We start from the raw sequence: 23825 nt of genomic DNA on the forward strand, positions 1-23825 counted from the left end.
AATATCCAGGGACTAATGTCTCCAAGCAGTAATTGTCAGAGCTAGATAATAAGGGAAAGGAATTAAAGATCCTGAGGGGATGAATATCTTTCTAGGACAAGGAAGGGTAGGTCAAGGAATAGGAGACTCTGGAAAGAAAAGATTGCAATTGTCTGAAAAGATAATGGGAAGGTGTTTGTCTTGAGTGTGAGAGATAGGGCAGAAAACTGAGTGGTAGGCCTACTGAAATAAATAAAGAGCTGGATAGAAAGAGGGAGAGGAAGGAGGAGATCAAAATCAAGATTTACTAGAGTAGCAGAAGGGGTTAACCTTGAGAAACAGAAGGGAGTGCAGAAAAATGTATTTGGTTCTAACACTTCTGCTCCTTCTCCTTTGTGGCCAGGAACTGGACACAAGATATTAGCAGTGTCCTTACCGCATGCAGTGCTAGCCAGCGCAGAGGATGACAGCTCATTGCTGCTATGACTTACCCTCTGGCTTAAGTAGCTAATGTCATCAGTGTGATGATTAGTATGATGAAATCTGTTTTCCGATTTCACTTGTTAAAGGTAAACTTGAAGATTTAGTCCCATATAGGCTTACCATCTAATGAGCTGTGTGCAGCCCTGTACCCCTTGTGAAAGCAGTCTTCAGAAAAACATAAAAAGCTTTCTCCCTTTTCATTACCCTGCTACAAGAAAGATTTCAGCCTAAATAATATTACTAGGGTAGGCTGAGCTGAGCTTGGAAAAAAGAAATCAACTTAACCTTCACTGACCTTTGTTTTGGCATTTTCTTATAAAAGCAGTGGGGGCTGCAGAAAACCTGTCAGTTCTTTCAGACTTGAGAATTCAATAACAACTGTTTCAGATTTAACTTCTCTTAATTATTAGACCATCACACTGAAATGATACCAATCAGAAGCTCCATATGTTCTAAAGTTGTCTTAATATAACAGTAAGTCTTCAAACAAGCAAACAAATCCCCCCAAACCTAAGGATTGGGATCAAATCTGTTCCATCTATATATTCGCTGACAGACTTTAGTTGCATGATCAACTCTCCAGGTTTTCTTCAGAATTTGCTTTATTCCACAGAATTGATGCCGTTAAGAAGCTACTTGCCCAACTTTTTATAATACCCATTGAATTTCCTGTGGCTCTAGTTCCTATTTATTACACTTTAAAAATCTTTTTTCACAGCAGTCTCAGAGTAATTTCCTTATGGGCTTTTTGATGGTGCTTATAAGTGGTGCTTTCAGAATCAGTTTATTTTTAAACCGTTCCTGAGGTATGAAGAAGCCAAGTTTGAAGTTAAAGTGCAGAGAGTATAATTAATGGGCTGGCCAGCTTGACCCTAAGATGCAATCATATTAGAATACTTAGCTTGCATGTATTTTCCAGCTGTAGCTCCTGTTGCCTTTATTTGCATTGGCCTTTCCTCCATTGAATTAAACATCTCAAGTTGGACACTATTAAAAACAAAGAAGAAAGTTTCATCTGTGAGAAATATGATTTTGTGATTTCCTAAGTATAGCTTTGGGATATTTTCCGGGAAATGACTGGACTTCTTTACTTCTAGATGTCTTCTTTCTTGAGAATTCCCTAGCTTTTTTGCTAAACCCTTTGCAACAGCAAGGGCACCTCTTGTGTAATCCTCATTGATCACCAGAGGTCTGCTCTGTTTGCTGAAGAAAGACGGATTTATATGAGGGTGACATAAGAGAAGTGACTTGAGCATTCAGTGCAATTTGTGAATTCTGTTTATTAGTAGACAAACTGAGTAGAATCATCTGAATTCCAGTAAGTAACATCCAGTTTGCAGACACCTTCATGCTGCTTTTCTTTCAGTTTCTCAGCCTCTTTCATTTTGAACAATTTACATACCATTAGCAGAATTTTGTTTTCTACCAGGTTACGTGCTAGATGGGAGTGTATGTTAATTGAAGATGGTTTCAGATGTGTGCTGACACACCAAAGGCCATGGTGAGACTTTGGAAATCTCTCATCCAATTGCCAAAATTGATGGGAACAGATTGAGACAAAGAACTGTTGATGAGATGAATAGCAGGAAAGTGATCACTTTGAACTTAATTTAGTCATCAGCACTTCTGCTAAACTTTTGCAACTAGTCACTATTAGAAATCAATTGCCAGGTGCAGATTGCCTGGTTTAAAGGTCTAAGCTTCTTACAAGCCATAGCATCCAAGGGCACAGTCCAGGCTCTGGATCATGAGATAACTCAGGTTGGAGAGGGCTTTGAGAGATCTCTAGTGTGGGCTGAAAGCAGGGATAACCAGAGCTCAGACCAGAATGAATACTCAAGGCTTTATTCAGCCAGGTCTTGTAAATCTCCAGAGATGGAGGCTACACAATCCCTGCAAGCAACCTGTTCTTCTGCTCCACTGTCCTCATGGCAAGATTTTCCTCACAGAATCTCCCTTTTTATCAGCTTACCCCTGCTGTCTCATCCTGCAGCCATGCACCACTGTATAGAGCCTGCTCTGTCTTCTTGGTAATATCCTTGCAGGCACTGGCAAGCTGCTGTTAGGTTTTCCCAAAGCCTTTGTTTCCTGCAGGTTGAACAAATCCAGTTCCCCAAGCCTTTCCTCACAGGATAAGTGATCTAACACCCTAAGCATCCTGATGGCCCTCCCTGAGCTCCCACTACTGTATTGATGTTTTGGGGGCCCAGAACTGAGCACGTTACTCCAAATGTGTTCTAGTGAGCACTCAGCAGAGTGGGTTAATCTCCAGCACAAAATACGCTAGCTTTATGGGCTGCTAGAAAAGGCTGCTGGCTTATGTTCAGCTTGCTGTTCACCAGGAATACAGGAGAGAAATCAGGTGTATTAGTTGTAAAATTTAGTCTGATCTCTTCATGAGCCTCATCATCTATAGCCTGTATTTCATAACTTACTACTGTATGTCAAGTTTCTCACCAGTGTACCTTCAGGTGTGTTTGCCTCTTTTTTCACAAATCCCAATCTTTAGTCTTTTTTGTCTATATCTGTTCCTGCCTGGCCTGTGAAGCTTGTATTTTCTGCCCTTGGATCTCCTGGGATTTTCCTTTGTATAGTAGGGACAACTCATAGAAGCGATGATGATAAAGAATAGCTGGTATTTTATGTGTTGTTTTTGGGGATATTGCTGTCTGCCAAAATTGCAGGACAATCTCATTTGGCTCTTGAAGCTTTGAGAAATCTTGTAGAGGTTAAACTGTGTTTGCTTTGCCTTAGCCATGCAGAGCAGATATCTGCAAGCAGAAATGCCTTGTCTGCAAGCACAGATGGTATATCTCATTAGACTTCCTAACAGAGCTGAAAATTTAGATCACCTCTTGGTCTTGTGAACCTTTAGGTATTTGAGATACTCAGACTTCTGTTTTGCACCTGAAGATTCCTGCACATCTTGCTTTACTTGTGTCCCATCATTGGAACAATACTGTCACCTCAACACCTCATTTTTTTACCACATGCACAAATGCCAAAGAGAATGTTCTTGGCAAACAAGTGGCAATTGAGAGTCCCTGTGGCAATGCCACAGCTGCTTAAAATTGTTTTCACTCTCAATATGGCAGAGCAGCTGATCTTCCCTTGAAGATAGTTATTCAAAGAGTTAAGCTACATCCCTGTTTTCCAGAGGATCAGAACTTCATGGAGTAGATACTTCTACCTGCAGAGGGTAGACAGCCTCATTGCTGTGGAGGAAGTCAAGTCCTGGTTGAAACTCAGTTCAGCTATCAGTCAAGCAGGAATATTTCAAGAAAAGCAAGATGATTTTATAAGCTAAGAGGTAATATGTTCTGACTTAAGTATAGCTAGAGGTGTTCAAGTAAGTAATGTCATGTGAGTCCCACCCCATGACTCTTGCTGTACATCTCTTCAAAATCTTTATTTGCATTCATATTCCCTCAGCTGAATTGCAAGAACCAGTTGATCCTAGAAAACAACCCTTAGCTAATCAGTTTGCTGGTCTTAAGGTATCCTGGGAGAAACAGAGGTAATTTTGCTGGGGTTTTTTTGAAATTCAGATGATGATAATATAGAACGTGAGATTATCATGAGTCTGCTGCAACTAAACAGCATCTTGGAGAGCTCATCTTGCCATGGATAAGGGATTCATTCTTACAGAGATGGACATTATCTTGGATGAAGCTCTCATAGTTGAAATTGTCTGCAGTAAATGAACGAATGCTGTCAAACTAAAGCATAGGAATAATTGTCTGGCTATGCATTGGATTTTTCTTTTAATTAGATTAATAGGCCTGGGCACATAGAAAAGTAGAAAGCCTAAGGTCCAGATATCTGTATCATTGTAAAAAGGGAAATATATTTTGGTTAAAAGCTTTGTGTTTTCAATAGGAAAAAGGTTGGCCCTGTGTCTTAGAGTAGGAGAAACTGTTACTTAAAGTTTTGGTATTGCCTTATTTATGAAATGTGCATTTATTCCTAGCTGTGGAATTCATCTCAGCCAAAGCAACCTTGATGTGAAGGGTATTATGTATTCCTTTTAAAGGGGATGTTGCAGGTTTCTGTGTCCAAGCTATAAACAGGGTGAAGCATCTCAGGCCCACTAAAATAAAAGGCAGCTCCTAGGCTCTAATTTCATTTGTTTGCCTTTGTTTACATATTGCAGATGTAGAATTATTTTTGGGGTGTCACTTTTGCCAGTGTTTCCCTATTCTCTGCTCTCAGAACTGGATTTTTAAAGTAATTTTATTGATATTTTACTGTGGTAACTCTTGACAGAGACTTTGTTTCCTCTATTATGATTCTAGTCTCCCACAAAATGGGATTAAACAGCAAGTAGCCAACCTTTGGGCAGCTTTATTTTAGGGTAAAAAGGCTAATGAAGGAAAAAAAGCCATTTACAAGTTAAATTTCATGGGATTTGACTAAGCTGCTGCCAAGTCACAAATTCACCAGTCTTCTGTTAAGTTTTTAATGTCTCTTAATCCACACAGTTTCTGTGAAGATGAACAGTGTTGACTGCAGAGACCCATTGTTTTCCAGTTTGTCTATGTTCTACAAATTTTACATGAATCTTCCCGTTTTTAGGAGCTCAACATTTGTCTAGCCTTCGTATCAGTGGTACAGTATGTTTTTAGTGTTGCATGTGCTGCTTAGTTCCAATATTATAGTCTCCATATAATAAATCCTGAAGTTTCCATACCCTGGAAGTTTCTCGGCCGTTAGATCATTATATTAGAATGGTTGAATTGTTTTATGCAGAAGTTGACTTCATAAATGCAGAGAAGGAGGAAGTGGAATTCTACTGTGCAATAGCACTACGTAAAAACTATTTTGGTAGATAGTAACTTTTAAGACCATATCTATAGCAAAATGTAATATTGCTGAAATTCACTATTCTGCTGTTTTTCCTAGAGGAATGTATATGCACATGGTTGATTCTAAACCATAAAATGTAAATGTGGGTATTTTGATCACTTCATGAATTCATAGTTCTGCAATTACCTTTGGTATTTATTTCAGGATAATCACTGCATAATCTGATGTCTATGTCTCAACTTAAAAAGTTTCAAATGCTTTATATGGAACGATATTTGACACTTAAAAGGTTCAGCTAAGTTAAAATCTTTTGAAGAATAAAATATCTTATTCATAATTTTGACTTTTCAGTCCCACCCTTATAATAGCTTTTTTGCTTTCTTGAAGCACCTAATAGAAACTCTTGGAAAAATAATAAGAAAATTCCCAGTGTTTATAAGCACTTAAAAAAAGGCAGTCAGGAGGAGCCAGGGAACTACAGGCTGGTCTACCTCATCTCACATCCTGATAGAGCAGCTAATCATGGAAACTACTTTCGGGTACTAGAAGGACATGAAAGCGAAAGGAAAGTCAGCGTGGATTCATCAAAGGGAAGTCATAGACTTCTGCACTGAAAATACAGACTTGATAGGCAAGGGGAGAGCCTTCAATATTGTCTACCTAGGCTTCAGAAAGGCTTTCAAAGCTGTCTGCTGTAAGGATATGAAATACGAGGATATGAAGTATGAACTGGACGAGTAGAGCGAGGTCAGCTGAAAACTGGTTGAATAGCTGGGCCCAGAGAGCCGTGATCAGTGGAAGAAGTGTAGTTAAAGGCCAGTAATTAGTAGTGTACTCCTAGGGTCAGTACTGGATCTGGTCCAGTCCTCTTCAACATCTTCATTAATGGTCTGGCTGATGCAGCAGAGTTGCCCACAGCAAGTTTGCATGTGACACAAAACTGGGAGGAAGGGCTGATATGCCAGAGGACTGTGTCCAGTTCTGGGCTCCTTTGTACAAGAGGGAGTTGGAGCTACTGAAGAGAGGCAACTCAGTGAAGGGCCACAAAAATGATGAAGAAATTGGAGCACCTTTGCTGTGAAGAGAGGTTGAAAGAGCCAGGGAGAGCTTTTCAATATGTATAAATACCTGCAAGGAGGGCACAAAGAAAAGGGAGACCGGTGGTTTTCAGTGGTGCCCTGAGACAGGACCAGAGACAATGGGCACAAACTGAAATACAGGAGGTTCCCTCCAGACATCAGTCAAAAAAAAAAAAAAAGTGTTTCCTGTGAGAGTGACTGAGCACTGCCACAGATTTCCCAAAGATGTTTTTGAGTCTGGATCCTCGGAAATAATAGAAAGCTGCCTGGACATTGTTGTGGGCGGCCTGTTCTAGATGGCCCAGCTTGAGTAGGGACTTGGACCAGAAGATCTCCAGAGGTCACTGCCAACCTCAACCCTTCTGTGGTTCTGTTATGGAGGGCTCTGTAATTACAGTTCCATAATTTGTTCTATTCATTTTTTCAGTGTTGTTTGTCTTTTAGACTGTCTAGACTAGGCTCTTAGTTCCCAAATCATTGAAGGCAGTTTTGGATTATGAACTCTGTAAATAGTATGTCCAGAGAATAGGTTAGGAATGAGTGTTTCCAAGACTCTCTTAGGTTGAAGAAGTGATATAATCAGAGACTGATTTTTAAATTTCTATCTGAAGTGTAGTGGCAGACCTCTAGTAAGAGGGATCTTGGAGGAAGCACTTGTCCTTTGTGCTGCTGTCCAGGAGGAGCCACCAAAGCAACACATACTAGACACTGGATGATCCAGGAGAGCCATCTAGCCTTTTCAGAGTGTGACCTTGTACAGTCATTCCCACATCTTATAAACTATTTGATGGCACAATGTGGAACCAGGTCTTGGTTGTCTCTACAGCTGTATTGGTCCAAAGTAACCAGAGTTCTGATCAGTAGACTGCCAGTGTCAGATGAGTGCAAAAAAATGACATATACACAATGACATGCTCCATGTAAGGAAGAATGAGCCGGTGATCTTCAGGGCAAAGCAACTGCCATGGGCATTTGAACCTCCAGAGAGACAGCCTGTCCTGAGCCCTGACCCAGAACATCACTGCAGTGATGGGAGTGTTATCAGTGGCCTGGCATCTGTTCATGGGCACTGCTAACTAAGCCTAAGATGCAGCCAGATAAACCACTAGGGAAGATACTGAAGTGCAGGTTCAGGGACAAGGTCACGTTAGGAATGGTGTTTGAGTTGGCCTCGGCTTGCATTGCCTGTTCTGTGCTTAAAAGGATTATGATCTTCTGGGCTGTCAAGTCCACGTTTTGAACAATAGTGTATTTCCTTGTCATTGCAACCAAATTGTTTATAGTAAAAAAGCATGTGTGAGATGGTGAACAACTGGTTCTTTTGGCTTATCCTGTTTATGTGTTAATTTGTGCTCAAATTCTTTTCATATTTTCCCTGAGGATTATATCAGATATTTCTCTTCTGTCACGCTTCTGTGATAGTGGTTCTGCAGGCTCAGTCACACATTCTACTGAAAATTCAGAAGTGGTTTCTCAAGTGCAGGTACCCTACTTAATACTCTTCACTCAGTTTTCAGAGGTACAGGTGGTCCTGTTTAAATCAGTCACATTTGTGAAGGCCTAAGCCCTCTGGAAAATGCAGCACAGTATATTAATGAAAATAGCCAGAGTTCAAGTTTACAAACTGCATTTGAAATGGTTGCATTATGTGCACAATAGCTGAGATACTGAGTTTCCTTAGATTTTCCAAGGACATAAACACCACCAAATTACACCTTTCCATTGCTATGTTAGTATTTTGATTTGATCTAAAACCTGACCTACCTGAAGTAATTACAAGCCTTCCTGAAGTTCTAAATAGGCATTTCCATTAAAAAACTGCTACTGAAGTCACACCTGTCAGTCTGGTTTAAGTTTTTAATTAATTTGTTCCTCAAGATTACCATACCTAAAAGAAATGGTAACAGCTGATGAAATTGCTTCATATGCCAAGAGTGACAGTGAGATAACATTTGGTGAAATAAAAATGAAACTTTCTGAGCATTGAGTGGTTTATGAGAAAGTTATGAGAGGCTGCTTGCCAGTCTGTGAGACCTAGAGAAAGACAGGAATTACTTCAGACTGGACTTCCATAATAGTGAATTGGCTTAGCTCATGTTTTCTGGAGTGTTTCCATTCAGTGTTAACACCGGTCTGTTACCTGAAGCTCTGCAAAGCGAATGCAGGCTAAAATCAGCATGACTTCTGCCCCTTCCAAGGGTGATCACAGCTCTCCCTTTGACACAATGCTAGGTAGATGCTTTCTGTCACACAATGCGGTTTGTGTCGTGCCAGCACAGACAGATACAGACAGTAGGCAATTTCCCATGCATTTTTCTTCTGTTGTGGAGACTTGTGGCTTTCCTCTTTCAAATGCTCAAGTCATAACATTTTGAGTCATAAAAAAACTGAGGATCTCCAGTGGTCTGTATAGAAACTAGGCTTCAGGAAATAGCATAGGTACCAAAATTAACCCATAGATGCCTGGTGGTTCATTACTGCTGATAGCTTATCAGTGCTTTTCACGTGAGTTGCAAATCTATCTTTTGATGGTCTTTGAGAAGAATGGCAGTGCTCCTTGTCTCTGCATAAGCTATAAAACACTTCCATCATTTCTCCAGGTCACATCTATAAAACTGGGGGGGGGGAAGAGGGTGGGGGAGAATTGCATACATGTGATTATACTTAGCCCACCCACACAGAAAAGGGGGAGAAGAAAGAATATTTGTGCACCAGTGTTGTCTCCCTTTGCTTAACAAGGTCATGGTTGAGCCCTTTTTCTGCATGAGGCAGGAAGCCCCACAGCAACATGTTACTGATACCCTGTGGTACCTACATCAGAGCACTTCATAGCAGATCAGTGGCATCTTTGCATTGTCTTTTCATTGGCTTTCTCTAGTGTTACTATTGTCTACAAAATAAGATAACTTGACATGGAGCATATCTCTGGATATCTCTTCTGCCCTGTTATCTGGGCCTGTCATAGGAGCTTACACTTCCACTGTTTAGGAAGTTTTCCTGATGCTTATTCAGCAGTACTGCTGGAGAAGAGGATGTTCTTTTTTCCTTCCTTTTTTTCCTTCCCCTTGCTCTTTCCCTTTCCTTTCCCTCTCCTTGCAGTTTCCTCCCCTACTGTACTTCTGCCCAATATTCACAAAACTCTTGAACCTAGGAAGAACAGACCCTTCTCTTTTTACTTCCACTCACAGATCAAGTAGCACGATTGCACCATGTTTTTTCTGAACTCTGGCCTGTGCTATTACCCTCTCTAGGTTGCATCAGGAAGTGTTACTGTTCTCTGTAGCAGAGCTTCACAACAGAACTTGCTTTTCTCCCTTAAAGCTTCTGTACGCTTTACTTTCTAGTTCTTTTCATGTGTTACAGTTATGAATGAGGATTGCTGTTGTAAAATTCATGGACATTTCTTTACAACTGGAAGTAAGTAGAAGAGATCCCTCTGATAGGCAAAAATGAAATTAAACTTCAGTTTGCAGCTGGCCATTATGTAGCAGCAATAGCATTGCTGTCATCTGGGTGCTTAGGGTATGTCTCTATGGGCTTCTTCTGTATGAAGATTTTAAATAAATATGACAGGAGCCCAATACCCTTCTGTCAATTTTAATGTCATAGCAGCAAGTACTCAGAGCAAGAATACACTAGAGATCCGTCTCCTCTCTTGACAGTGCAGGTTAATAATAGAAATGCCATGTTGGTTAATACAAAGTTTTTCCATAAATATGGAGGATGAAAACTAGAAAATTATTTAGCCTTTTGGTGAATTAAGGACATTCACTTTACACCTGCTCTATTTGCTTTTTTGTGGTGATAGAATGAATGGATAGGCTTTTGACATGAAAAGAGTGTGCAAATGTGTTTGTTGGTCAAAAATTTACACATACCAGTTTATAAAATGTGATCTCAGAAAATAATGTAAAAGGAGGATTGTAAATGAATACAAGTACAAGCAGTAAATGTCTCAGACTGTGTTGTTATTTTGAGCTTTTTGAGGTCACAGCTATCTGGTTGTTACCAAAGCTGTAGTAATACATGTGTTTGGGGTTTTTTCAGCCCCTGTCAGAGAATAGATTTTCATTGAACCACAGCTTTTTGTGTCTGAGCAGCCTGAAATGTAGTCTGGCCTCACGACTTACTTGCACCTCACGTGGGTAGGTGCTTTGGAAGTCACTTGGAGACTGAGAAGTGACCACAGATAGACACCAATTCCCAAAATACATTATTGCTACTTCTAGCATTGTTGCATTCCACTGACCTTTGCTATTTTATGTTTTGCAGCCCTCATCTGAGTAATACCTCTGATTCTCAGTTAAATGAAAACTTGGATTTTGGGGGGGGGGGGTGGGCAGCAATTTTTTAAGATTATCTATATTGTAAGGTATCAGACCAGAATGTAGAGCCTTAATGGAATCTGAGACCTTTCTCAGATACATGCATTTCTGTCAGAGTGATTTCTACTCTGTCTCTCAAACTCTTTCATGATACATTTTTCTGATGAAAGCAGGATAGCCATCTGAATCCTTTCCTGTGTTCTTTGATTTAGCAATCCCAGGGCAGTATATCTTTTATCTTCTCCCTGAGTCTTTGATTTTAAAAAAGGAAGAATGATAAGATCCAAATTGGTGCTGTTGTTCCTCTAAAGTATTTTTAAGACTTCTCATTGCAAAAGTTTTGAGCTCTAAGATCATGTGAATTCAGGAGAGTTCAGCTGAATCAGGCAGTGCATCATCTTACACTCCAGCCTGAAGCAAAATTTGGTTGCTACAAGTTCCAAATTTCTGATGTATTTACATGTGAAGTGATTATGCTGGAAGTTACAGAGGTGCTTTCTCAGGAAAGCACCAACTTCGGAAATACGTTATCCAAAGTCATCACATCATAGAAGATAAGCAGTTTGGTGATTAACTTGCCACTATTGCACAGTTAATGTGTTGCTATTAAAAACAACCCAAAACACTACTGGTTTGGGATCAAGCCCTTGGGGGCTAAAAGGCTGTTAGAGAAGAACAGGATCGTTACCTCCCTGTATCCCCTGCCAAAAAAGTACCATTAAAAAATTTCCTCTGCTTCTTTCTCCTGTAGATCTTGAGCTCCCTCTAACCACTTGCTTTTGTAATGAAAACTCAACAGGAATGTGTTTTATACTGAACTCTTAAAATAGTCAGCATTACGCAGATGTTTAGTCTGTGTCCCAGCATATTGATGAGTCTTAATGGTGGGAGGGGAAATAAGAAAATATAATGGAACCAAGAGATAAATAATGGAAAATACATTCCTGTAGTAGAAATGTCTCATATTTACAAAATGTTTCTTCCAAATGTGAAAATTTGAAGAGAATAAACTGTGAGTCACACCACATTAACAAAAGTTATGTAGTGTTTAGAAATTGGTTGTGTGTATGATAGATGGTGTAGTTATTGTGACAATTGCTATTTTCACTTTTTAATTGCTTGAAAATCTGATTGTGGTGTTGTATGTTTTCAGTAATCTTCACACTGGTGTACTGGGACTCCACTGAACTACATAAGAGTAAAAATTACCTGAATCGTGAGAAATCTCTGCATTTGCATGTTATTAGGCTTCTACAAAGCAACTCTCACTTCATTAGTAAATAAAAAGCCATTAATTAAAATGTTTCTATGTCCAGATATACACAGGATAGCAGAAACAGGTTTTTGAAGCATACAGAGGAATGGTATGGTTATTTTTGCTAATCCAACATAAGCTCATACTTAGATAGGTACACTTTTCAAAGGTGAGTAATGATTTCTTAAGTCAGCTCCCATTATTATATTGTCACTTGTTGTAACATCCAGGCAGTTGCTTTGGAAAAACTGTTCTTGCTGAGGACACCCTTCAGCTAGAACTATAGAAATGTAGCTTTAGACAGTACTCCAGCCACAACTGTCCCACCAGGTAGTGGACAAAGTGAGTCGTTTTTAGGCATCTTTTTTCTTTTCTGTTGTGCTGTGCATGGAAATGACCAGTATAAAATACTAGCGCAAACTCACAGCATAAAGTATCACCAGTAGTGCTGCTGCTTAATAAATGTAACCTCAGCTGAGACTGTGCATGTATGTTTTATTTTCATTCCTCAGAGAGGCTCATCTATTTGTCCCATAGAAACAAAGTGAAGAAGCAAAGCTACATGTGCATCACAAACAGAAAAAATGTGATCTAACTCTGCTCTGTATGGTAGAAGGTAATGCTGCCAGGTGGTCACCTGCTATCCTGCAGGTGTTATAGTACTTCTTTAAGGAAATGAACTGTTTTTGCTGTTATTAAAGCATTTAAAAGCCATTCAGACAAATAGATCTGCCACTTTCTGGTTTTCTAAGAGATTGAACTAGAAATGTAGCAGTCATTCTTGTTTGATTAACAGAAAAATCCCTATTGGTACTGACATTCAGGAGTTTGTAGTTGCTTTAAGATTTCTACATCCCATTGAAACGAATGGGTACTACTTTAGAACTATATTCAGATTTAACAGCACATTGATCTGTACCCATTTGATTTGTCATGGCTTCTATTATCGCTTTACAAAGCTAGACATTTATTTCACACAGAGTGAAAGCTTAGTGCCTAAGAACTCCTCTTGACATCCTTCAGATTGCAATGCTTTGAATCCCATTGCTATTGATTTCATCAGCGTCATTTTCTGTGTATTTTCATGGCACCAAGTCCCTGTCCCATTGACAGTGGAAGTTTTGCAGATGTCTGTAGTAATATCTGATATTGACCTTCTAAATTAAACCCTGAAGATGAGTATGGAAGGAAGAAACAGCCTGTTCTGATAATGTTTACGTGACTGGATGTTTCTAGATGGAAAACGGCCGCCGCTCAGCACAGGCGTAGCAATGGTAGTAGAGGAATTGAGTGGTTGCTTCCTCTGAGGTCAGTGGAGGTCAGCTTCTCTGTGGAGAAATTGCACTTCACTAAGTTCATTTAAACAAAGATGCACCTGTGTCTGAATCCCTTTGGGAGAACTTTGTTCCTTGTCTTGTGTCGCAGTAGAAACTTAGCTGGGCAAAGTGTATTAGGGACTAGGGGGTTTCTTGCTGTTAAAAGTAAGCTGTTAAGTTTAAAACATTTCTTAATTCCATCTTCTGTTGCTCCTATGTGAGCTCTGAATATAAAATTGCATACTTAAAGAATATTTTCTATGTCTGGATGACATGATTTATTCTTCCACTTGCCGCTGGAGAGAAGGGAAAATTGTGTCAATAACTTTGGCAGGGTTTGAACTAAAGCAAGTTCTTGGCCAAGAAGAGTCAGCTTACACAATCTTCAGCTGGGATCTGATACTACCAGAGTATCTTCATGACCTTCCACATCCTTTATTGTGTTCAGAGCTTCCCTAGGAGTGGCCTATTGAAATGGTCAGAACTTCTTCATGGTCCTTTATGCTGTGGGCAGAGACGTTTGCTTTGGAGAGCTTCACATAACAGTAGGGTGCGACTGTGGAATGGAAACCATTCAGAATGCACGGTGTAAAATTGGGTTGAGAAGGCTCCTCACAACAGTTGTGTGGATGTGGAAGGTGATGTAGTATTTATCCATGTGCAGATGCCTGCATATCTGACTTCATGTCTGCAGTGGTTTTAGGGATAATAACAAATGATACTGCAACTGCTCAAAGCAGTAGAAGAGCAAAGGTGCCCATCTACTGAATGATTAATACTGTGAAACACTGGAAAGCAAGATTCAGGTTATGAACTCTTAACAGGAAAGGTTGGGAGATTCTGGGCCACGGCTGTGTGTCTCTGAGACAAACACAGCTTCACCTGGACAGAAGTGATAAGATTTTCACTTTCTCAGCTTCTACCTTCTTGTGTCTTTCTCACTACACTGACATCCTGTATTCCTAGTACAGCATCATGCTGTTCTTCCAGTTGTACTCCATCTTTCATCTGCTGAGAGATGGAGGAGCACAACAGTGCCACAACTGGCTCCTGTGCCTCTGTAGCCAAGACACTGCAGTGCAGGCCCATGGTCATGATACTGTCAGCATGGAAGCGCGTTGCTGTCACGGGAACATGCATGGGGATGCACTTCAGCACTTGACAAACACATGGAAGACTTGATCCTCTCTCCCTTTTGCACCACAGTCTTTGGTCATTTTGCAAATGCTTGAAGTCTACCCTATTTAATTCCTTATTTTAGAGTTTTCCTTTGAGTTGTGTCACCACTTAAGCACTACTTGCTTTATGTCAGATTTCATACCTCTCTTTTTTCCACAGTTAAGTAGTTACAGATTATTAAGTGGGCTAATGCTGCAGTCTCTGTATGTGAGAAGTTGGTCACTGGTGTTCACTAAGAGCTAATGGAGATACTGCAATAACAAGGCTGAACCTTTATAAATCAACCAGAAGTTGGAGAGCTGCAGACTATTTCTAAATCCTCTGAGTCTATAGAAAAGGTGAAATACTTAAATCTTCATTTTGTGATCAGAAGGCAGCATGAAAGAGAAATTTATTCTCTGATAGCAATATCATGTGAAACAATATAGATAAGAGATGGTGGATATCTTTCCTAAATAATTTCCTTTTATGGTTAATACATGCACTAAAACCAAAGATGAATGAGAGGCTGGTGAGATTAATCAGGCCATATGCTGCAATTCATTGGTAGTGAATGTAAGAATAATGAATGTCAATCAGTTGCTATTAAATGTAATGGCGAGTCATTTACCACCTCATTAACAGATCAGGACACCCGATTTGCTTGTATGTGAATAGCAAAACAAACAGTAATTAAAATTTTCTGTTAGGGCATTTTGTTCTCTTGGGGTGTGTCAGGGCACAGCCTAATACTCGTGGACAAGAAAGTTGTATCCCCAAAGTACTGTCTGTAGGTATGTGGATGAATTGTGTGTGTGTGTGTACGTACTGCGTTTCGTCAAGATTTGTCATCAAGGGGAAGTACTGCTTTTTGCTTGTTTTAGTATTTGCTGCAGCACCTGGATGTTTCTGAGATTGTTCCCTAGTTCATGTACAGGAGACTCTGAGGTTCAACAGTGCCATCCTGTGGATGATCTTAAAGATCAGAAAGCTCTGGCAGATAAATAAATTGACCTCAACAGGATAAATCATCATAGAGTATCAGATACTGTATGTCCCCATGCAATCAGCTAAAACATTTCCCTCTGGTAGTCAGTCAGACTAATTATTACTTTTCTGTCCAGAAAATTAATAACCTAAACGTATTATAACCAACGGGAAATTTTTTCAAGGAAGCTGATGAGCAGGGTATTTGTTAGTTTTGTTCTGTTGCTGAGAAGTGTGTCTTTGATCATCTCAGTGTGGTTTTAATGATCTTGGAATTTATTTTTGCAGACAATGCCAAAATCAAAAGGCAACTATGTAAATTCAAATAAGCACCCCTATAAAGACATACCTGGACTTCTTTAGAGAAGCATTAGATGGAAACTAAGACTAGTTAACTTTTATGTTTCATAACCAGAAAATACAAGTTTTCAAACAACCTTGAAGATTAAGCTGGATGATTTGAACAACTGCACACAATACCTTTAATTGCAGAAATAGAAGGGCAGGATTAAAGTATGAAGTTTTGTCGACTGAAAAAATATTCTGCTCAGAATACTTGGGGAACTTTCTGTTCATGGAGTGAATACCATGTGGGTAAAAACCCACCAAACTTTCTCTCATTAGGGAGCAGTTGGGGGATCAATGAGTAACTGCAGATCATATTATTTCATCTCTGGTTTTCATTTTGCTTGCCTAAGCAAATTGTAAGGAAAGTGAATGCTGTTTATTTGGAAATGAGCAGGGAAATAAAGGGCAAGCTGGTCAGTGGAAAGTTCTGCTCACTTTTCTTTCTCACTTTTCAAACCCTGCTGTTTTGGGGTGCTGGAGGGACAAGGGTTGTGCTGTCTGTGTGCTGCCTTTGCCTGCAGGGTCAGGGAGCTTGGTGTAACTCCAGATTCTGTGGAGCTACACAATCTCTTTGGCTTGCAGGAATTCTCCTTTGCTTTCTCCATGTCTGTCACAGAAATTTCTCCTTTGCTTTCCACAACTAAAGGCCAGCTATGAGTCGCAGTACAAGCCACTGGATGATTTGATTACAACAAGGAAACACCCAGTTACAGACTCTAGTGTTATTCTTGGATAGTTAGAAATGATGACATAATTTGTGGTTCCAAAGTCTTCAAAAGCACGTATTTATAGATTCCATATATCTGTTTGCCAGGTGCACCTAAAGGAGCAAAAGGTAATCAGCAGTGATAAAACATACCGTTAATTCCCATGAGTATGAAAAGATAAATATGAATCATTCCCATTCTTTAATCATAAATATGAATCATTCCAACTAGAAGATTAGTTTAACACGGGTTTAATGATTTAACTTTCATCTAACATACTTCGACAAAAAAATCTCCTAGTCTAACAAAAGCCTTCCATCTATGTAGTTTTGTCCTTTTTAAAGTAGGCTAACCTGTTTCGAGTGTTGTCACAGTGGAAATTTTGAGATTGAGGCCTTATTTTCAGGAGGTTCTACATTTAATTCTATTGTAAAGGTATCTGCTATTAATAATTTTAAATGTAGTCTTCTGCATTTGTCACTTTCTACTTATACTGTAAAGAAGGTAAATGAGAGCAATATTACCTACTCCTTTGTATACTGTATGCTAATAGTTTTTAGTTCTCTCCTTATGTAGGTTCTCTCTGCTCTCTCAGCTATTTTTTCCGTCTTTATTTTTGCTCTAACTCTTCACTTCCAGTGTTCCTGGCCTGAATACCATATTTTAATTGAGGTAACAGGTTTTTTATTTTTAAATTAAACAAATACTATTTTTACTATTGCTTTTTGTTGTTCTTTCTTGGCATGTTATTTTGGTTTTTCTGATCATCAGTGTACATGGAGTACTCACCTTCTGCACTGTCAGGCTACAGTGAGACTTTAGGAGCTTTTATGTTCATGTGGACAGGAACGATGCTTATGTCTGGGGATGTTTCCTGGTTTGTCAACTCCGAATGGAGTCCTTTGGTTTGGACTGCACTGTGAGCAGTGCTCATAGTCCTTCCTCCAGATTGGATCTCCAATTCAAACTGCTGCTGGAAGCCAGCATTAGATCCAATCCATCCCGTCAGGTAAGGGTTGCAGTGGGCAATTTGGGTGCTGCAAACAGCAGAGTGGCTGCAGGTGTTCATCCCCCCCACAGCGGTGGGAATGTGCTCTGCTTTGTTCTGCATTTGGGACCACTCTGAAACAGCTGTGAATTTGTGTAACCTCTGTGCGTAGACATGCACAGCCTCTGCACGTGTGTGTGCACATTCACTGCATTTATAGATAGAGATACAGTTAACTGTAAATTTCCCTGTTAAATTAGAAAACTGATTTATTCTGTTTCTTTATTTTAATGGAGTTGGATAAATACTCATCTGCCCTATGCGTGTTCTGTAGCCTCTAGGAGATTTCACAGTAACTTCTGTGTCACTGTGTTTGTCTTTACAGCATGTCTGTCATACTTCAGTTCAACCAATTCCTCTAAGGTGAAGACATAAGATTTTAGTATTATTAATGCCTCATTTCTTCTAGTTAATGATTTTTTCAAGTATTTAATCTTCTTTGTGATTTACCTTCCATGTCAGATAAAGATCTTATTTAAGCTAAGTATTATGAAATAATAGAAACCTTTATTCTATTTGAATACAGTCAGGATAAATGAATCCTGATGTTAAACAGGTGCAGCATCACACATGTAAAATCAGGGTAAGTTCTCTGAATGCTTGGATCTTAACAGATGTGTTCTTTTTCTCCATATGTTATAACAAAATAAGGATTTGCTCTGAAAGTATTGACACAAACACTAACTAGTCTTGGCAAACACAAAACTCTGTTCCTTACACGGTATCAGCTGTGGCTATTAATTAACTTTAAATAAACATGTGCATTAAATAGCTGTAAAGCACATATATGTATAAACTAAACCAGTTTTTGTCAGAAAATAATTTTTTTTTGCTTTCTTGTTTACTGATGCCTAGACAAATGCTGCATCTTCAAAACAACATCTGTCAAACCAATTTTCATCAGATTAAGTATATCCTCAGAGCAACCATCACAGCTTACAAAATACTGGAAATGTAGGTTGTGCTTTGCATAAAACACCAATAGAATTTAAAGCACTTGAAAGTGTTTTACAAATGTAGCAATGATAGCTTGGGCCTGTTCTCCATTTTTGTTTCTATTTTCAGGAGGTTCTTGGGAAAGATAATGAGGAATGTTGCAACACTGCAATCCCAGTAGATGCCTCAGAGTGCAATTTCAGAGTTATGGTCCTGGCAGCTAATCTGGGTCCACAAAAGCCCATGGTTTGGAAGTCTGGCAGTAGAGATTGAATTTAGTATGACAAAGTTCATCTGTGGAAAGATTTCTCTCATTAGGAATGAAATTAAAGCATGAATCAGTGACTGATTATCCAGGCCTTTCTGTGATCTGTTGAATTCTTCATTAGTATAGATGTGTGATTACATATGCTCTGGCCTGGTTCTGGTTCTATAGATCATCAAAGATAATGAACAAGATTAATTTTTTAAAGATTTTTTTCTGAAGCAATGTAATTTGGTAAAAATGTAAGGAAAACCAGTGGCTTTGACATGAACATAAATGCTGACACACTCAATCATTCGCATCTCTGGCCAGCTTTCTGTCTTTTTCCCTGCTACAGGATAATGCATAGAAATGAACTTCTTATTAGGCTGGTGTGTCTTCCATAGGAGTGAAGTATTTTGTCTGTGTAATGAGTTAAATAGAGAGCTGAAGCCTCATTACTGTGTGCACTCGCAGCTGGTCATGGAGACCCAGGGCAGCCAGAAACAAGTGCCAGGGTTTCTGTAAGATCTTTGTGGATGGAGGGTAGAGGCACTTAAGCTGGAAGCTAGGTCAGTCTTGCCATTAGTTCTTCTGTTTAAAAGCTGGAAATCTAGCATAAAGCAGGAAGAGTCCAGTCAAAAATCCATGGAGAGGACAAACAAGGGGGAAAGTTGAGAGAACTGTTCCAGCCGCATCTGGGAGTAGATACATTTTTGCAGCTCTGACTTCCTGTTAGATTGTTCCCTATGTGTCAGCACTATCCTAGAATGCTCCACATGAACCCTAGGTGAGGTGTTTTGGTGCCTTACCACACACCTGTGGGAGAGCCCTTATCTGTGTTTGCAAGACAGCGTAACTAAAGACAGTCGCAGAACCCAATGCATAAACAAGGCTGAACATGTTACATCATGATAGAGTTCAAGATAAGTGCTTTGTGTCTAAAGAATATAGTTTTTAGGAGGAAAATGGTACTGCTGACTTTCATCTTCTTCATAAAGATGTGCTAGCTGCTTCTGCAGTTACCTTAAGCATAAACCCCAGGCTGGATTTTAGCTTACCTGAAAATGACAATGATCTTTACAGGATCTTCAACCTAATTCCTGAGACAAAAGAACATACAATTAAGTTAAAGTAAGTACAGAAATCTCCCAAAAATTCTAACTCTATCCAGCTCTATCATGTACTTGGGAAACTTAACACTTGCAGGTTTGGTTCCTTTGAGTATTAATAGCATGATATTTCAACAGGAGACCTGGGTTTCTGAGACCATTTTTGCAATTTGCAGGGGTAAAAGCTGTGTTTGAAATGACCATTATGCAAGAGATTCCTTCTGGTTGTCATTTTTGGCCAAAGCCATGGAGCATTGCACTTGTTTTTAAAGCAAGAATTACGAATCACACAGCAGGTAATACATGCAGTATGGTAGTCAGTGAACAGGTCGTGGCACATTGAGCAAATACAGGCTCTGTTGGGGAAATGTTGATTTGAATTTCATGCATCATTCAAGCATAATGAACATTGAAAGGTCATGTTAAGAACATAAAAAAAAAATCATCTGATTTAACTTTTTCACTATCCAGTATTGTTAATGACACAATGTCAAGTAACAACCAGTTTCTCTGAGTGTGACTAAAGCCAGATTCCATGTATAGTTCAAGAATAAATTGCCAAACCTTTTTTTGTTCCATTTACTGTTCATTTCCTTTATAATGTCATGGTGTCAGTTTGTGAATCGTACCTTGAGCCACTGCAGTATATCTGTATTTTCTCAGTCAGAGTTATTTCTTTGAGATTGTTACTCAGCATCCAGTAAGTCTCATGCAGACTGTAACATACTAATTGGCTCGGTACAATTAGAATGAAAAGGAAGTGTTTTGCTATTGATCTCTGCTTGTTATTAGTTTGCTCTGACAGAAAATTAGGTTGAAAAAGTCTAATACAGCTATCAAAACATTATTTCTTATTGCAGGAAGTATCACTGTTGCTCTTCCATGGAAGTATTTTAGAGCAGAACTCTTCCTTTCTCCTTCTTTTCTAGTCTTGTCTTTTTCTTTCTGACTTTTTAAAAATTTCTAGGAGGGATGCTGAGCCTTGTTAAATAACCAGGCTGTTCAGAGACTGAGTAGCAATACTGTGACTTAAACAGGGCCCAGACAATATTTATGAGTTCATTATATCAAGTTTAATACTGGGCTGCTTGTTGTCTTCACACAACATCATGTTAATAAATTTTTACAAGCTGTGTAGTTGTAAAATGCATCATAGTAATCACTGTCATTCCTCTAATAAGTCATTTGATTTGTGTTTGCTCTGTGTTGTTCCAACCTTGTGAGCTGTAACATTTCAGGGTAGAACCCTTCTTGTGGTCCAGGTAATGAACCACCTGCTCTGACTCCTCAGTTACAGATGTTCTCAGAGGGGGGGGCACCTTCCCCTCCCCACTCTGCTTCCTTTGCAGTGCCTCAGGTTACATGGTTTTCTTACAGGAGAATTACCTCTATTGTGGAGACTCTCTGGAGCTCCAGGTCTCAACCCTTCTGCAGATTCCATGCAGTTGTGTGGTTTTCCTTGCCACAGAGCCACTGGGGTTGCTGAGTGTCTGTAATTCAGATGCTGGCAATGCCAGCAGGGCAAGCAGTTGGATGTGGCTGTACTGTGGCCTCCAGGCAGAGGTGGTCAGTTCAGGAGATCAGTGACTCAGGGAGACCGATGGCTTGTGTTGACCAAGCTTCAGAGGACTCCGGCTGTGAAGAGTCCCTTCCTGTTGGTGTGGATGGAGGTTCTGCAGATGAAAAACCAGGAAACGCTTTGCTTCATGTTTTTTAATACTCGCTTTATTACAGACATGTTTCTCTTTCTTGTAGGAGAGTAGACTACCTGCTTGAAAATCTGTGATTTAAAGTACTGAGTGTTGCTTTTTCTGAGACTCAGAATCCTAATTCATTTGACTGACAAATGTAAACTTGAAATTTATTTTACTCTCTAACACAGCAGTGACTTTAGTCCAGCTACAGTTTTCATTGCGCAGTACAAATACACTAAGCCTACTGTTTAGTTTACTACATTAAACTACTGCTGGCAGCTTATGTGTAAAATTTGAGGATTAAGAAACTAATGCAAACAAAGACTCTAAGCTTTAAGTAAGAAGCAGTATTGTTGGACTAGCCTCTTACTGCTGTCACAATCAATGTGAAGTAATAGCAGCCAAAACCTACTGGTCTGGGTTTGGCTGCAGTAAGTTCTACTAAGCAATAGTCATTTGAAGAGGAAATTTGTCTTCTCTATTTGAAACATTAATCAGTTGCCAAAAATGCCACTTTTTTTTTGCATTGTATGTGTGATGTCTTTTTCATTTTTACCTTCTAAATAACTGGTACAAATAATCCCTCTTATTTTTTTCAGCCCACCTAAACCAGCGGTGTTCATCTCCGGTGTCATTGCTAGGGTAAGATTATCAGTAAATTTCTCTCAGTCATAGCAAAATTACTGTAAGCTTTTCAGAATTACCGCCAATCAGAGCAAAATTAATCATTTTCATACCCCTTTCTCTTTTGTGAGAAAAGGCTTTATGTTTTCTGTATTCATGTAAGGTCTTTTGAACATTCTTTCTGGGTTTGTGTGGAATTGAAATTATTCATTGAAATTATTTCCACAATTTTCCTTTGAATTTTATCACTTTAAGTTTATTGGATCATCTTTTTGTATCTAAGCTAGATATTACTGCATTCATTTCCTTTGGAAGTGGCTGCATATTAAACGGCTGCTGTAGCTTGATCTGTGATGAAGAGCAACACTTCTGCCTGTAAGGATACGTGCTTGAAGATAGTGTGTTTTAGCTGCCATATGTGCCTTGAGGTACTTGGGATTCAGGGTGTTATTCCCTGGATTTTAAGACCAGGCAGGACCTGTAAATCCTTAGTATTAACTAGCCATTAATCATATGATCAGTAATTTCTGCCTTGTGCATTGTGTGACAGGGTTTTTATCATGGCTTTATGTGATGGTTACCTTACATCCCTGGGGTTTGTAATGTGGTTTACTGTAAGATGCTGTGGTTGTGTCAGATCCCATCGGTGGAAAGAGTGAGCTGATGCCATTTTCCTTGGCCCATAAGGAATGGCTAATTGGCAGCGTCAGGGGAGATAAGGTAGAAAATGTTGAGTCTGAGGAGAGGAGATCTTTGAAACTTGGAAGCAACTTGGACTAGAGAAAAAAAAAGCAAAATCTAACAAGTTAATGTAGTGATTGAAACAAAACCAAAACAAAACTGTGAAAGATTGCTGTCCTGTGAGCCAATGGAGTGCCGGGGGCTTCTGGCTTATGGTATGTTTGTCCCACTTTCTGAAGAGGGAAGTTGTGGTGCTGTTGTCCCCCTGTCACTGAGCACGGATAGTATTTGCTTCCTGTTGCTTTTTGAAAGCCTCATGGGACTGACCCTAGAAATGACAGTGGTAAATAAGTGACATATGGGTTACACCTGAACTGAGACTGCCCAACAGCAGCACCTGAGAGCTAACACCAGCAGACCTGGTTAAAAGAGCATGTTAAACTTGAAAGCCAGCCACCCCTAAGATTTGAGTCCTAAGTAGTTTTAGATCCTGCTTTCTTCCTAAAGAACTGGTATTGTTTAGCCTGGAAATGAGAAGGCTTTGGGGTGACTTAACTGCAGCCCTCCATTGCCTGAAGGGAGCCTGCAAGAAAGATGGAGAGAGTCTAATTACAAATGCATGGAATGACAGGACAAGGAGGAGTGGAGTCAGACTGAAACAGTAGGTTTAGATCAGATGTTAAGAAAAATTCTTTACTCTGGGGGTGGCGAGGCACTGGAACAGGTTGTCCAGAGAAGTTGTGGATGCCCCATCCCTGGAATTGTTCACAGCCAAGTTGCATGGAGTCCTGAGCAGCCTGATGTAGTGGAAGACATCCCTGCCTGTAGCACTGTGGTTGAAACTGGATGATCTTTAAGGTCCCTTCCAACCCGGGCCATTCTATGGTTCTGGTTCCTACAAAAGGCTTTTTGTGCTGCCTTAACTTACTTTTAAAATAGTCTGTTCTTTCTAGTGGCTGTGTGAAAACCAAACACCTCTGAAGATAGGAATATTTGGGGTTTTTTTCCCTAGGTTCACATTAAGATACTGTATTATTGGATAG

General features: G+C 39.6%; 1 protein-coding gene across 1 annotated transcript in view; it reads left to right on the forward strand.

Moving 5' to 3' along the window:
* The window catches only part of LOC104685886 (death associated protein), a 54046-nt gene that overhangs the window by 27204 nt on the left and 3017 nt on the right, over positions 1 to 23825 (forward strand). The window contains exon 3 of the mRNA XM_010393982.4: positions 22077 to 22119. Within this exon, the coding sequence (XP_010392284.1) occupies positions 22077 to 22119 (43 nt within the window). The remainder of the gene's footprint in view (positions 1 to 22076; positions 22120 to 23825) is intronic.

This window comes from Corvus cornix, chromosome 2 (genome assembly GCF_000738735.6).
Source record: "Corvus cornix cornix isolate S_Up_H32 chromosome 2, ASM73873v5, whole genome shotgun sequence".
NCBI lineage: Eukaryota > Metazoa > Chordata > Aves > Passeriformes > Corvidae > Corvus > Corvus cornix.